The sequence below is a fragment of the Trichomycterus rosablanca genome, chromosome 26, assembly GCF_030014385.1.
Source record: "Trichomycterus rosablanca isolate fTriRos1 chromosome 26, fTriRos1.hap1, whole genome shotgun sequence".
In the NCBI taxonomy this organism is placed as follows: Eukaryota; Metazoa; Chordata; class Actinopteri; order Siluriformes; family Trichomycteridae; genus Trichomycterus; species Trichomycterus rosablanca.
The window spans coordinates 1,992,859-2,005,275 of record NC_086013.1 but is presented as its reverse complement, the minus strand read 5'-3'; the positions used below and the strand labels follow the sequence as shown (position 1 = coordinate 2,005,275).

General features: G+C 43.1%; 2 protein-coding genes and 9 non-coding genes across 13 annotated transcripts in view; 3 read left to right on the top strand and 8 right to left on the bottom strand.

The window, feature by feature from the left end:
* Positions 1 to 1,489, bottom strand: part of lrch2 (leucine-rich repeats and calponin homology (CH) domain containing 2) — a 43,539-nt gene extending 42,050 nt beyond the window's left edge. For all 3 annotated transcript variants that reach the window (XM_062988468.1, XM_062988469.1, XM_062988470.1), the window contains exon 1: positions 1,207 to 1,489. In XM_062988468.1, the coding sequence (XP_062844538.1) occupies positions 1,207 to 1,468 (262 nt within the window). In that variant the 5' untranslated portion in view covers positions 1,469 to 1,489. The remainder of the gene's footprint in view (positions 1 to 1,206) is intronic.
* Positions 1,490 to 3,007: 1,518 nt separating this feature from the next.
* si:dkey-17o15.2 (probable H/ACA ribonucleoprotein complex subunit 1-like protein) lies at positions 3,008 to 8,308 on the top strand. Its single transcript, XM_062988909.1, has 9 exons — positions 3,008 to 3,315; positions 4,288 to 4,446; positions 4,975 to 5,066; positions 5,399 to 5,493; positions 5,582 to 5,651; positions 6,239 to 6,291; positions 6,377 to 6,451; positions 7,002 to 7,119; positions 7,801 to 8,308. The coding sequence occupies exons 1-9, from the start codon at positions 3,240 to 3,242 to the stop codon at positions 8,077 to 8,079; spliced, it is 1,017 nt and encodes a 338-aa protein (XP_062844979.1). The 5' UTR covers positions 3,008 to 3,239; the 3' UTR covers positions 8,080 to 8,308.
* Positions 8,309 to 8,504: 196 nt separating this feature from the next.
* Positions 8,505 to 8,594, top strand: trnar-ucu (transfer RNA arginine (anticodon UCU)). The gene is given in 2 exon segments: positions 8,505 to 8,541; positions 8,559 to 8,594. It is a non-coding gene; the product is annotated as a tRNA-Arg (tRNA).
* Positions 8,595 to 9,076: 482 nt separating this feature from the next.
* Positions 9,077 to 9,166, bottom strand: trnar-ucu (transfer RNA arginine (anticodon UCU)). The gene is given in 2 exon segments: positions 9,077 to 9,112; positions 9,130 to 9,166. It is a non-coding gene; the product is annotated as a tRNA-Arg (tRNA).
* Positions 9,167 to 9,404: 238 nt separating this feature from the next.
* On the bottom strand, positions 9,405 to 9,494 carry trnar-ucu (transfer RNA arginine (anticodon UCU)). Its single transcript is given in 2 exon segments — positions 9,405 to 9,440; positions 9,458 to 9,494. It is a non-coding gene; the product is annotated as a tRNA-Arg (tRNA).
* A 580-nt stretch (positions 9,495 to 10,074) lies between these two features.
* trnar-ucu (transfer RNA arginine (anticodon UCU)) lies at positions 10,075 to 10,164 on the bottom strand. Its single transcript is given in 2 exon segments — positions 10,075 to 10,110; positions 10,128 to 10,164. It is a non-coding gene; the product is annotated as a tRNA-Arg (tRNA).
* Positions 10,165 to 10,422: 258 nt separating this feature from the next.
* On the bottom strand, positions 10,423 to 10,512 carry trnar-ucu (transfer RNA arginine (anticodon UCU)). The gene is given in 2 exon segments: positions 10,423 to 10,458; positions 10,476 to 10,512. It is a non-coding gene; the product is annotated as a tRNA-Arg (tRNA).
* A 398-nt stretch (positions 10,513 to 10,910) lies between these two features.
* On the bottom strand, positions 10,911 to 11,000 carry trnar-ucu (transfer RNA arginine (anticodon UCU)). The gene is given in 2 exon segments: positions 10,911 to 10,946; positions 10,964 to 11,000. It is a non-coding gene; the product is annotated as a tRNA-Arg (tRNA).
* A 216-nt stretch (positions 11,001 to 11,216) lies between these two features.
* trnar-ucu (transfer RNA arginine (anticodon UCU)) lies at positions 11,217 to 11,306 on the bottom strand. Its single transcript is given in 2 exon segments — positions 11,217 to 11,252; positions 11,270 to 11,306. It is a non-coding gene; the product is annotated as a tRNA-Arg (tRNA).
* Positions 11,307 to 11,751: 445 nt separating this feature from the next.
* On the bottom strand, positions 11,752 to 11,841 carry trnar-ucu (transfer RNA arginine (anticodon UCU)). The gene is given in 2 exon segments: positions 11,752 to 11,787; positions 11,805 to 11,841. It is a non-coding gene; the product is annotated as a tRNA-Arg (tRNA).
* Positions 11,842 to 12,108: 267 nt separating this feature from the next.
* On the top strand, positions 12,109 to 12,198 carry trnar-ucu (transfer RNA arginine (anticodon UCU)). Its single transcript is given in 2 exon segments — positions 12,109 to 12,145; positions 12,163 to 12,198. It is a non-coding gene; the product is annotated as a tRNA-Arg (tRNA).
* The last annotated feature ends 219 nt before the right edge of the window (positions 12,199 to 12,417 follow it).

The following is a 12,417-nucleotide window of genomic DNA, read 5'->3' as shown; positions in this document are numbered from 1 at the left end:
CAAAGTTAGAACCCAGGTCCCTAAGACCTTGGTGCTCTGGACTACCAACAGTATCTGCTGCCTCACCATGGCATCCCTACGTTCCACAGTAAATGATAACAATATAGCTCGTTGTATAACTAGTGCTCAAAGTTTGTGACATACAGTCGCATGGCACCGAGCACTACGCCACCGTCCAAGTCCGAAAGTCATCCAGAACTCACTTCTCTCTGGTTCTGTAGATTGTATGCATTGAGCTTTTGCTGTTTGACTGCTGGTTGGACAGGAGGGCAGGTGTTCCTAACAAAAAGGGCCTTTATGCACATCAGAATAATGCAACCAGTGAATAATGAGGTGTGTTACCTGAACCAGGGTCTAAGTAGGGAGTCTTTAAGTAGAGGACTACTTCATTCGTCTTACAATTCAACAATACAAGGCTTCAGTCGTTAAAATCTGTGATATTTGTGCATTTCGCGGTGCATCCACCCATGCATGTGTCTTCGTTCTGTTTAAAGATGGAGGGGGCGCTGCTGCTCGGTGGGATGCAGCATCTTTTGTCTCGCGCTACCGGGACACGGGCAGCGCGCGCCGTTCACGTTGCGTTTAAATCCTCGTTAAAACCGGTCGATAGACGCATGGATACGTGCATGGACGTGTGCATGAATGTGTGCATGAATGTGTATATGGATGTGTGCACAAACGTGTGCATGGATGTGTGCATGTGTGGGTGTGCATGGATGTGTGCATGGATGTGTGAATGGAATGCAAGTCATACTCCAAGCACCGAGTAACACAGGCGTTCCAGTTCTCCCAGTTTCATTCATGCCCACGGTAACGTTGTAGCCAAAATAACGGGACATGATTTGGTTAACTGTAACCGAATAATACTCCTTTGAACCCAGACAAACCAGAGCTACAATTAACCCTATTATCGGGTGTTTTCTAGGAACGACCACTGCCTCTTCAATGTAATAATAATCGAATAATATTCACATAACTGCACCTACTGTGACTAATCACAAAGCCCTCCTACATTAAAGTGCAACATATTCAAGTCTAAATGTTTATAAATAAACCACCCTGATTCAACAAAACAAGCATCCCTGAGATAAAGGAGGCTGTGACCAACACGCCAAAGCAGCAGCCATACCGAAACGGTTCGATTAATCGATTGTTCCCCACACAAGCAGCTCGATGCGAGTGAACCGGACCCGGACCCGGACTGACCTGCGTGCGTGGTGTCCGTGAGGTCGTAGTTAAGTCCCGGGTAGTCTCGCAGCTTCCTCCCGCTGATGTTCAACACCCCGGAGCTGGCGGCGTCCTCGAGCGCTCGGTCCAGGCTCCGCGCGGTGTGTGGCGGCTGGGGCTGGGGCGGCGCGCCGCTGATGCTCCACTGCGGCCCGGGCAGATAGTGGTGGTGCTGATGGTGATGGTGCTGGAGCTGGACCGCCGCAGATCCCTGTCCTCCCTGACTCGTCGCCATCTTCATAAGGGAAATATATGCTCACTATAATAATGAGGGGTCTTTTTTTTTCGTGTGCCGCTCCGCCCCGCACAGCAGTGCACGGGGAGGGGAAGGACGCTGTGGGAGGATGGGGGCGGAGGGAGGAAGGATGACAGGTGCTCTGCAGGGTGGATGCACAGACTGAACGTTAATTGTTATGAATTGCTCACATTTTTAAGGCATAAGCTGTATCATTTATGTTTACAATGCACAACATTTATTAGGAACACCAGCCACGTCTAGTATTATTTTCCTATCTAAACAGCATTACAATAATTCTTAAATTATAGGTAAATAAAACAATGTGTAGCCTATTTATCACACAGTTGTAATAAAGATTAAGTGATTTCAGGGCTTTTTGTTATGTTGTCAACGTATTTAATAGCATAATTAAATAGAGTAATACAGTATAATAGAGCAATTCCAGCCTCTGTGCAGTGACTCGAAAGCGACATCTGGTGGTGACTTGTGGTGCTACAGTTACTGTGAATAGACTGTTGATACAGTGCATGGGGTCGAATATTTGCTCTAGAGGTCTAGTTTAAGCTTTTTCAAACTTTTTGTCAACATAAAGCCTCCACAAGTGTAAGTTCATTTCATGTTCATGTGCCTGTTAACATTCGTTTATTTAATTGTTATTATTTTTCCTTGCAACCAATTTATTTAGGCTCAGGACCCAGAGTTTGTAACCTGGTCTAGTTAAACAGCAGCAGCAGAAGCAGAGAAGCAGACTGCCTCCACCATAGTGTTATAATATGCAAGCCATTTAGCAAAGAAGTCTGCCATCTTTTCGTTTGTGAAGTGAAAGACTACGGATTACGGAATAGACAAATCCGTAACTGACTACTCTCCCTAACTAACCCTGATCAATATAAATACAGCAGCTAGTGAAAATCTATTAATTAATTAATAAAGTATTGTTATATAGATTTTCTTCTTATTGTCGATTGTAGGAACAATTAAATATTGATCTGTGCATCTTTAAAAGTAGTGCAGCTGGTATAGTGGGTGCACATTTTCTTGGGTATTCTTTCCTTGCTCCTAGCTGTTACCGAACCCACCAAATTGAGCTGTTTCTACAGAGAGATGAGAATGAACGAATGAGCTTTAAAAGATGCCCGAAAGGTGGGGTGCTGTTTAGTAGAACATCCCTCAAGAGGGTGGCACAGTGGCTCGGTGGGTAGCACTGTCTTGGGTTTGATCCCCAAGTGGAGTGGTCTGTGGTGTCTGCGTGGGTTTTCTTCCTGGAGCTCCGGTTTCCTCCCACAGTCCAAAAACAAGTATCTGTCCTGTCATGAATATAACCAAAGTGGGTAAAACATGACGTTAAAATCCTAATAAAATAAATAAAATAACCCCCCTATAAACTGCCCTCTGTTGGTAATCAGCTGTAAGAAAGCAGGGAGGTATGGAGTGACAGAGCGCCCCCTGTTGGTGGTTCAGGTGTTTACGCCGCCTCCCAGGTTCAACACTAGGTGCTATTTTTGGCTCCTGTCATGCTGGTTGTTTGATCTCAGCCCAGTCGAGGGTGGAGAAGTTTCACCATTTGTTCAACACTCTCACTTTTCTTACTTCACACGAGGAATCCTGACCAGTTCGTGTTTCGGTCTTTAATAACTCAGAGTCGCTTGTGGTGGAATAAAAAACAAACCAAAACTAAACCCCAAAAGAAGGAACGGAAAGTTTGGAACACGGTTGTGTTTGCGGCCTGGAGTTAGAGGAACGGGAGCAGATCGAGTCTCTGACCGGAGCAGGAATGGGAGACAGTGAGTTTTCTGAACCGATTGAAGATTCAACCGACAACAGCGCGGAAAAGATCGACATGTCACTCGGTTAGTATCGTACCGACGATTTAATCACGGTTTGCTGAATCTGTCACGTGATTTCATTGATTCATTTTTTTAATGAATCGGTCTATCTATTAGTGACAGTGGTGATCTAGTGGGTAGAGCTTTGGGGTATCAACTGAAAGGTTGCTAGTTCGAATCCCAGCTTTGCCATAATATAAAATGCCGTTATTATCATTGCAGAGTGTAGCAGCAATCCGACAGCCACTGTTGGGCCCTTGAGCAAGGCCCTTAACCCTCTCCAGGGGTGATGTATGATGGCTGACCCTGCGGTCTGTCCCCTGACATTCTTCCTCTAGCTGTGTGTGTGTGTGTGTGTGTGTGTGTGTGTGTGTGTGTGTGTGTGTGTGTGTGTTAGTGTAAGATCCATTTACTTGTGGCTGCAGTTTCCTCAGGATTACTTGAGGTCAGATGGTCAGACCTGTGTGATGACCACCTGTCTCATTCTTTCATACAACAACTGCAGGATTTAGTGACCCAGCTGTTTTTGTGACAGCTGTGGTGGCCTGTCCGTCATGGGGCCTCGACCACCCCCTGCGACATAGCCGATCATGCCTGTATGTGGACGCCCGACCGGCCGCCAGCATCACTGGGGATTTTCCTTTGCAAGGTCTACTTGTATGGTAGATCCTGCATCGAAATAAAGTCGAAGGAGCATTCAAAACAAATCAAAGGCTCATCATAAAGAGCTCATACAAGGATAACGCTGTCGCAGTGACTCTAACTATGTGGCAAAAGGTGGTGTGGTCTGTTAAGAATGAAGTGGAACCTCAGTTGGAGCATAAAAGGCCCACTTTAAACTCTGGTCAGGGTAGGATATTACAGTCATCCTTTAGGGTATTGTAGTCTTGTCAGGATTGTGTAGATTGTTACATGCTTTACAAAGCAATGAACTTCTAAATTCTAAAACTTACTTTGGTGAACAGACTAACCCGTTTTCGTCCTCCGTTTCTTCAGATGAAATCATCAAGCTGAATAAAAAAGAACAGAAAGCAAACAGAGCAGCAGTCAGAGCCAGAAACAAACGTGTCCAGAACAAGAACAACATCCTGAAGAAGCTCAGTGAGACGCCGCCGGCAAGGAGAGGCTTCAGACGTGGAGCACTGCAGTATCAAGGTACTGGGTTATGCTTTAAATACTCCACCTGTCTGTTCACGGAGCTACAGACGTGCCTACAGATGTCTTACTTTAAAGGTCTAGGTGATCCCATGCTTGTCTGTGGCTGCTTGGCCATGGAAACCCAGTCCATGATGATTAGTGATGTTGCCTCCAAAGCCAGTCTGGACATCAGTAAGTGGTGTAACTATACATTTTTATCCTGTAGTAATTGGTGGTCCTGATTTTTAGCTTTCAGCACCTACATGCTTCCACTTCTGGAACTGACTGGTTAGCATCATTTAATAGTGCCGCATTAAAAGTCATTACGTGATACAGTACTACCACTATTAGTCCATGAAGATTTTATAACCCTGTGACCCTGAATCAACAAATTATCAGAAGGTTCTGAATACATTTAGTCATGTAGTGTATTCAAAAACACATCGTAGCTCCCCTGCGCCCCCCAAGAATATTTCCGAACACCACTTACCCAGATCAGTGGGACGAGACAGAAGCTGAAGGTGTTTTATTTGTTGTGTTATGCAGGACCGGTCAGATCCCGTGGGCTGAACAGGGGCAGAGGTTTGGGAAGAGGACGTGGGCAGAGTCCTCTAAACAGAACTGCTGTCGGTGCATCGGTTAGTATCCTCCACATCATCACAGACGCGACACTTCAGGCTTCACCTGAAGTCTTCACTTTACGTATGAAGCAAATCAATCAGATGTATTCGGAGGGCTTTGGTCAAACAATTAAATGAAATTAAACGATACAATATACACTAAAGGAAAGGAAAATAATTAAGAAAATAAATACATTAATAAAGCTTTTTGAAATAAACACTGTTACAGTGTTTTATGTATTTAATACTGGCAGATAATTATAACACTCTGCTGTATTTTATTGATTTACTGTCATTACACAAAGAAACGACCAGGCGAAAGTATCAGGATTTATATGCATCTTTTGTAGGAAGGAGAGCAGCAGGTTCAAAGCACGGCCTCCTCCAGAGGTGCATTCAGAGGACGAGCGAGAGGGAGAGGAAGAGGAAGAGGAGGATCGAGCAGGTATGAAAGCAGATGCTGAGAATGTACTCTATATTTTATTACCAAGCTCACGTGTGGTTGAAGGTAGTGTGTTGTGATTATGTTCTAGGGGTTCTTTCTCAGCGAGAGGTCGAGGGGCTCCGCAACGAGGTGGAAGACCTTTTGTTTTAGACAGAGGGGTAAGTCATGCTAGGAAAAAACCTCATGTATTGGATGTATTCATGTGTAGTGGGGTAAAAAAAAAAAGCAATTGGTGCTTTTTGAAGTGCCTCTTTTGTTGCATATTGATCATACTAATGATTTCAGATCATTAGACATGCTATAATACATATTGAACTGCCTGAGTTGTTTCTATTACATTTGTGGCATGGTTTTATCCTAAATAACAATTATCAAATACAAGGGCCTTGAACCGGTAACCTTCTAATTACTAGCTCAGTACCTTAACTCCCAGGCCATCTCTGCCCTACTATGGTAGTGTTTGAACAGAATAGGTTGAGCATTGAAGAGATGCACCTACAAATTGCATTTCGTCCAACTAACTTTTAATTCAGATAATAAGTTTCCAACTCTGGTGGGACTCGAACCCACAACCTTTGAATGGCCACAATCCTGAGCGATCCATTGCGCCACAGAGCCGATTGACTTTAAATAATGATCTGTAATCATTCTGTGTGGAAGAATATGCAGTCACAGATACAATCAGAAATTCGTGAATTAGTTTTAACGTCCCTGTGTATCCCAGTAACCGCATATTTCTTTTTAGTTTGCTGCTACGAGAGGGGTCGGAAAATTGGAGCGGTATCAAAAAATAAAAAGGTACGTACAATTAAATAAGAGCAAACATGATTAGTGCAAATGCAAAATTTGAAATGTTTCTAACATTTCGTTTCTCTCTGTAAAGTCAGACACCCGAGTCTACCTCCGGAACTATGCTAACGGTGTCGCTGCCAAATGTAAAACCAGCACCTGTGACTCAGTAAGTTTAGTCATAACAGTTTCCCACCCACTGGCTTAATTTCTCATCACAAAATCTACTTCTTTAAGGTTCATGGCTGGCACGTGCTTCCTCTGAGAAATGTGGCCACGTATTTTGGAAAGTGCTTGGGAAACTGTCCTGTACTATGAACACATGCTCTCTGCAACTCACTCACTTTCTTAACCACTTATCCAATCAGGGTCGTGGGGGGGGAGAGCCTATCCTAGCTTTTCGATGGGCACAAGGCACACAGTAACACCCATTCACCTATAGGGCAATTTAGCATCTTCAATTAACCTGACTGCATGTTTTTGGACTGTGGGAGGAAATCCACACAGACACGGGGAGAACATGCAAACTCCACACAGAAAGGACCCGGGCCGCCTTGCCTGGGGATCGGACCCAGGACCTTCTTGCTGTAAGGCGACAGTGCTACCCACCGAGCCACCGAGCCACCGTGCCGCCCCTCTGCAATTCAAACAAAATTAATTCAATATAAAATGAATGAGATGTTTAAGCATTATACTAATAATGTGTTTTCTTTTATTAGGGTGGGACCTAGGCGGGGTGGGACGGCTTTAAGGGGCAGGTCATCTGAGGACGTCAGTGGCAGCCTCACACCCAAAGGCATCCCTCTGCACTTTAATTATAAAGCCACCACCAACCAGGTATATTTGTACACACACAACTAGGTACTGTGACAGTATATTGTCCTTCCTCGGGGGTCCAACAGTGACAACCTGGCAGTCGTGGGGCTTCAACCAGTGACCTTTTGATTACTAGTCCAGTACCTTAACCGCTAGGCTACAACTGCCCAAAATTAATCCTCCACCTAAATGCTAGAACAAATGAAAACTTGCCTTGATGCTTGTCTCCCTCAGTCTTAATGATGTTTTGTAATGCTTCCAGTCACGTCCATTCCAAACTGTTTCTTTATAGACCTCACTTTGTGTATGTGGGCACTAAAAGCTGAAAAAGAAAGGACGCTTTTGTTTAAATGTAGTTAAGAAGTCGGGCGCACACAGTTCCCTACAATAGCAAATGAATGCTGAGGCATTAAGGTTTCCTCAAGGATGTCTGCATAGCAAACAGTGTACCGGTGTACAGTGAAGTCACTGTACATTTACTTACATTTGTAAGGGACAGGTATGTCTTTGGCAGTCTGTGTTCTGTTTATTTGGTAAACATTTAACTGTACCTTAACATACCTGGTCTGGTCAATTAAAATACTGCACAATTTAGCATTCACTCTGCTCTACCACCTCAACTATTTAAATTATTACATGCTAATGAAACTCCAAACTGTCTCATTTAATGTTGTTTTTGTGTCTTTTTCTCAAATTTCCCAGACCTTGCTTTCCCTGAACGATCGCTTCACTGGCCTGAGGATGAGAGGACACGACCTGAGAGCAGACGGCGAAAGTGGAAGGGGTGGAAGGGGTCGCGGGCGAGGCCGAGGAGGAATCAGAGGAGGACGAGGAGCTAGAAGAGGAATTGGAGGAGGAATTGGAGGAGGAATTAGAGGAGGAGGAAGGGGTGCGATACGAGGAGGAATGTCGGTGGCAAGAGGAGGCAGAGGAAGACCCAGAGGCAGAGGAGGACCAGGACGAACCATCTTTCTTCAGTGATCCTCATTCACATTAGAATCGTCATAAGTTACCGTTGGAGTGTTTACATGCACATCAATAATCTAATCATTATAGGACTTGTGCCATTATCTTTTTAATAGGTAGTCGTGTAAGAAGAAGAGGATTCTGTGCATAAATATATTGTAAATACATTTTTGTTTACATGGTTTATAGGTCTTTTAAGACAAGTGTGAAAATGTATATATGCTACATATCAATCCAAATTAAAGTCAACTGTTTTGAAACAATATGGATTTGTTCCTGTTCATTTTATTATTTTTTAGCTTTTATTAGCCACAGAGTTACATAAATAATGCCACAGGTTAATGTTTAGATTCTTGTTTTACTGTTTTTTTATAAGAAAAGACGTAAAAAAGGTATAAACCTTTTAGAAATTGGAACAGCGTGCATATGGGAATTAGAGAGGCTCTGTGGCGCAATGGATAGCGCATTGGACTTCTAGGCTCAGATGAGAGGCCATTCAAAGGTTGTGGGTTCAAGTCCCACCAGAGTCGTGGTTTTTGGGCCATAAAGGTACACCTCTTCATCAGAGCAATGCCCAAGTAGTAGCGTGTTTACTTTGTACCATAACTTCCTGGACAATGCTTTGAGGAAGAGATGCTGCCTTTTACTCAACTTTAATTATGGCTCAAAATCCGCAACTCTGGTGAGATATGAACAATTTTCAGTGTTGTACATGGTTTATATTTATAGATTCAGATACATTTGGGCTTAAAGAACTTTATAACACAACAACTTGGACATTACTTCAAGAGGTGCACCATTGAACACTCACTTAATTATGGCACAAAATCAGCGACTCTTGTTGAGTGATGTGGCGCAACTCTTCATCAGAGCAACATCCAAGCAGTTCTGGTGCAAAGTAAATGCGCTTTGTGTTATACCAGAACTGCCTGGACTTTGTACGGCCACTTTGTAACAGAACTGCTTCGGCATTATTCTGATGGAGAGGTGTAGCTTTAGGGTACAAAATCTGCGACTCTGGTGGGACTCGAACCCACAACCTTTGAATGGCCTCACACTTAAGCCTAGAAGTCCAACGCGCTATCCATTGCGCCACAGAGCCTGACAACACGCATCTTTTAGGCCGCTTTTGCCCACGTGACTGATCTAACATGCCGAACATTTTATAAATATTCATGTTTAGTGATTTTTAATGTTTGGCAGCTTTTCAACTTACAGACTCAGATTAAATAAGAATAATGAACTGGTCAGTATTTTATTTCAAACAGCAAAGCGCATCAACTTTGTAACACAACTGGTGCGCCATTGAACACTCACCCTTAACTATGTCACAAAACTCGCGACTCTGGTGGGACTCGAACCCACAACCTTTGAATGGCCTCACCTCTGAGCCTAGAAGTCCAATGCGCTATCCATTGCGCCACAGAGCCTGACGGTGCGCAACTTTTAAGCTGCTTTTGCTCACGTGACTAATCTAAAATGCCGCAGATGTAAAACTGAAACATATTTTTAGTGTTTAAAAGAACGTTTATATTATAGAGTCTGATCAACTTTAGCTTAATGAACTGGTCAGTGTTTTCAGTTTACAGACTCAGATAAAATCAGGAACAATGAACTGGTCAGTATTTTATTTAAAGCAGCAAAGCGCATAAACTTTGTGCGCCATTGAATACTCACTCTTAACTATGTCAAAAATCTGCGACTCTGGTGAGTTGAGACTGTTGATGCGCAACTTTCAGACCGCTTTTTGCTGACATGACTGCTGTTACATCCCGCAAATGTAAGTTTTTAGTGTTTAAAACACTTTTATATTTTAGTGTTTGAAATTCATAGACTCTGACAAACTCAGGCTCAATGAACTGTTCAGTGTTTTATCTTAAGGAGCAAAGCGCATTAACTTTGTAACACAAACGTAAAAAAATATATATTTTAAAATATTAATGTTTAGCGATTTTTTTATGTTTGGGGTGCACAACTGAACACCCATACTTAACAGTGGCACAAAAACTGCGACTCTGGTGGGACTCGAACCCACAACCTTTGAATGACCTCACATTTGAGCCTAGAAGTCCAACGCGCTATCCATTGCGCCACAGAGCCTGACGACGGCCAAGAAGTAAAACGCAGAGAGAGATTCTACATATTGCTCTGCTGATGGCACAAAATCCTCGACTCTGGTGGGACTCGAACCATTTCTAATGTTTTTCAGGGTTTATATTTATAGATGCAGATCAATTAGATCTTAATAAACTGGTCAGTATTTTATTTCAAAAAACAAAGCGCATAAACTTTGTAACTCAAATGCTTGGACATTGTTGCAAGAGGTGCCTTGAATACTTAACAGTAGCCCAAAATCTGCGACTCTGGTGGGACTCGAACCCACAGCCTTTGAATGACCTCACACTTGAGCCTAGAAGTCCAATGCGCTATCCATTGCGCCACAGAGCCTGTCGATGCACGTCTTATAGGCCGCTTTTGCCCACGTGACTGATCTAACATGCCGCAAATGTAATACAAACATTTTTAAAACATTCATGTTTAGCTATTTTTAATATATTAAAGTGTTTAAATTTAACATGATGCATGTTTGGCAATTTTTAACGCCTGAATGGGTTTAAAAACATAAACTCAAGAGTCCCACAGAGTTGTGGATTTTGTGCCACAACTCAACAAAGTTGAGTGATGTGGCGCAACTCCTCATCAGAGCAACATCCAAGCAGTTCTGGTGCAAAGTAAATGCGCTTTGTGTTATAACAGAACTGCCTGGACTTTGTACGGCCACTTTGTAACAGAACTGCTTCGGCATTATTCTGATGGAGAGGTGTAGCTTTAGGGTATAAAAACTGCGACTCTGGTGGGACTCGAACCCACAACCTTTGAATGGCCTCACCTCTGAGCCTAGAAGTCCAATGCGCTATCCATTGCGCCACAGAGCCTGACAATGCACAACTTTTAGGCTGCTTTTGCTCACGTGACTGATCTAACATGCCGCAAATGTAATTTACAACATTTTTGTGTTTGAAAGACTTTCACAGGTTCAGTATATTTTATTTTAAACGACACAGCGCATTTCCTTTGTAACACAACCGCTCGAACATTATACTTCCAGATGTGCGCCGTATCACTCACCTATAGTTATGGCACAAAAGCCGCGACTCTGGTGGGACTCGAACCCACAACCTTTGAATGACCTCACGTCTGAGCCTAGAAGTCCAATGCGCTATCCATTGCGCCACAGAGCCTGACAATGCACAACTTTTAGGCTGCTTTTGCTCACGTGACTGATCTCACATGCCGCAAATGTAAAGCTGAAACATTTTTAGTGTTTAAAAGAACGTTTATATTATGGAGTCTGATCAACTTTAGCTTAATGCACTGGTCAGTATTTAATTTTATAGAGCAAAGCGCATTTACTTAGTAACACAACAACTTGGATATTGCTGCGCCATTTAATACTCATTTAACGCCTGAATGGGTTTAAAGTCATAAACTCGAGAAGATTTTGTTTTTAAAAGTCCCACCAGAGTTGTGGATTTTGCGCCATAATTAAAGTTGAGTGATGTGGCATCAGAGCAACATCCAAGCAGTTCTGGTACAAAGTAAATGCTTTTTGTGCCATAACAGAACCGCTTGGACTTTGTACGGCCGTTTGTAACAGAACTGTGTACCTTTATGGCGCAAAATCAGCGACTCTGGTGGGACTCGAACCCACAACCTTTGAATGGCCTCACATCTGAGCCTAGAAGTCCATTGCGCTATCCATTGCGCCACAGAGCCTGACGATTCCTCACGGTTGCCCACGTGACCGCTGTTACATGCCGCAAATCTACTAGTATCAGTGCACAAAATGACCACAATATACCGACACGCCTTTAAAACCATTTCTAAACTGTTTATACGTCTTTTTATATATATATATATATGTAAAAGAATAATAATAACAATAACAACAACAATAATAATAACAACCAACTGGTTAAACAGTGAAACAGCGCCACCAGTGTGCAGTTCTGCTCAAAAGCTCCGGCGCTGCGCTCAGCGTCAGGCTCTGTGGCGCAATGGATAGCGCATTGGACTTCTAGGCTCAGATGTGAGGCCATTCAAAGGTTGTGGGTTCGAGTCCCACCAGAGTCGCAGATTTTGTGATGTTTTCCGTTAAGGTCTGCTGATACCTAACAGGTAGAGAAGCTGCGATGTTTTTTTTACGGAACAAGAAAATAAACAATGACTGACAGATGAACGATAGAAAACGTTCCTGGTCAGATCCTGCAGATCTCTTATTGAACAGCCAGGTTTGATAACAGTGGTTATAATCAGTTTAATTAATCATAAATTAATTTCTAATGTGAATTT

Bases quoted from the DNA above. Each gene is read 5' to 3' on its own strand.
- si:dkey-17o15.2 (XM_062988909.1), top strand. From the start codon at position 3,240: ATGGGAGACAGTGAGTTTTCTGAACCGATTGAAGATTCAACCGACAAC. The intron at 5,652-6,238 runs GTAAGTCATGCT...ATTTCTTTTTAG, and splicing joins CTTTTGTTTTAGACAGAGGG to TTTGCTGCTACGAGAGGGGT. The intron at 6,292-6,376 runs GTACGTACAATT...CTCTCTGTAAAG, and splicing joins CGGTATCAAAAAATAAAAAG to TCAGACACCCGAGTCTACCT.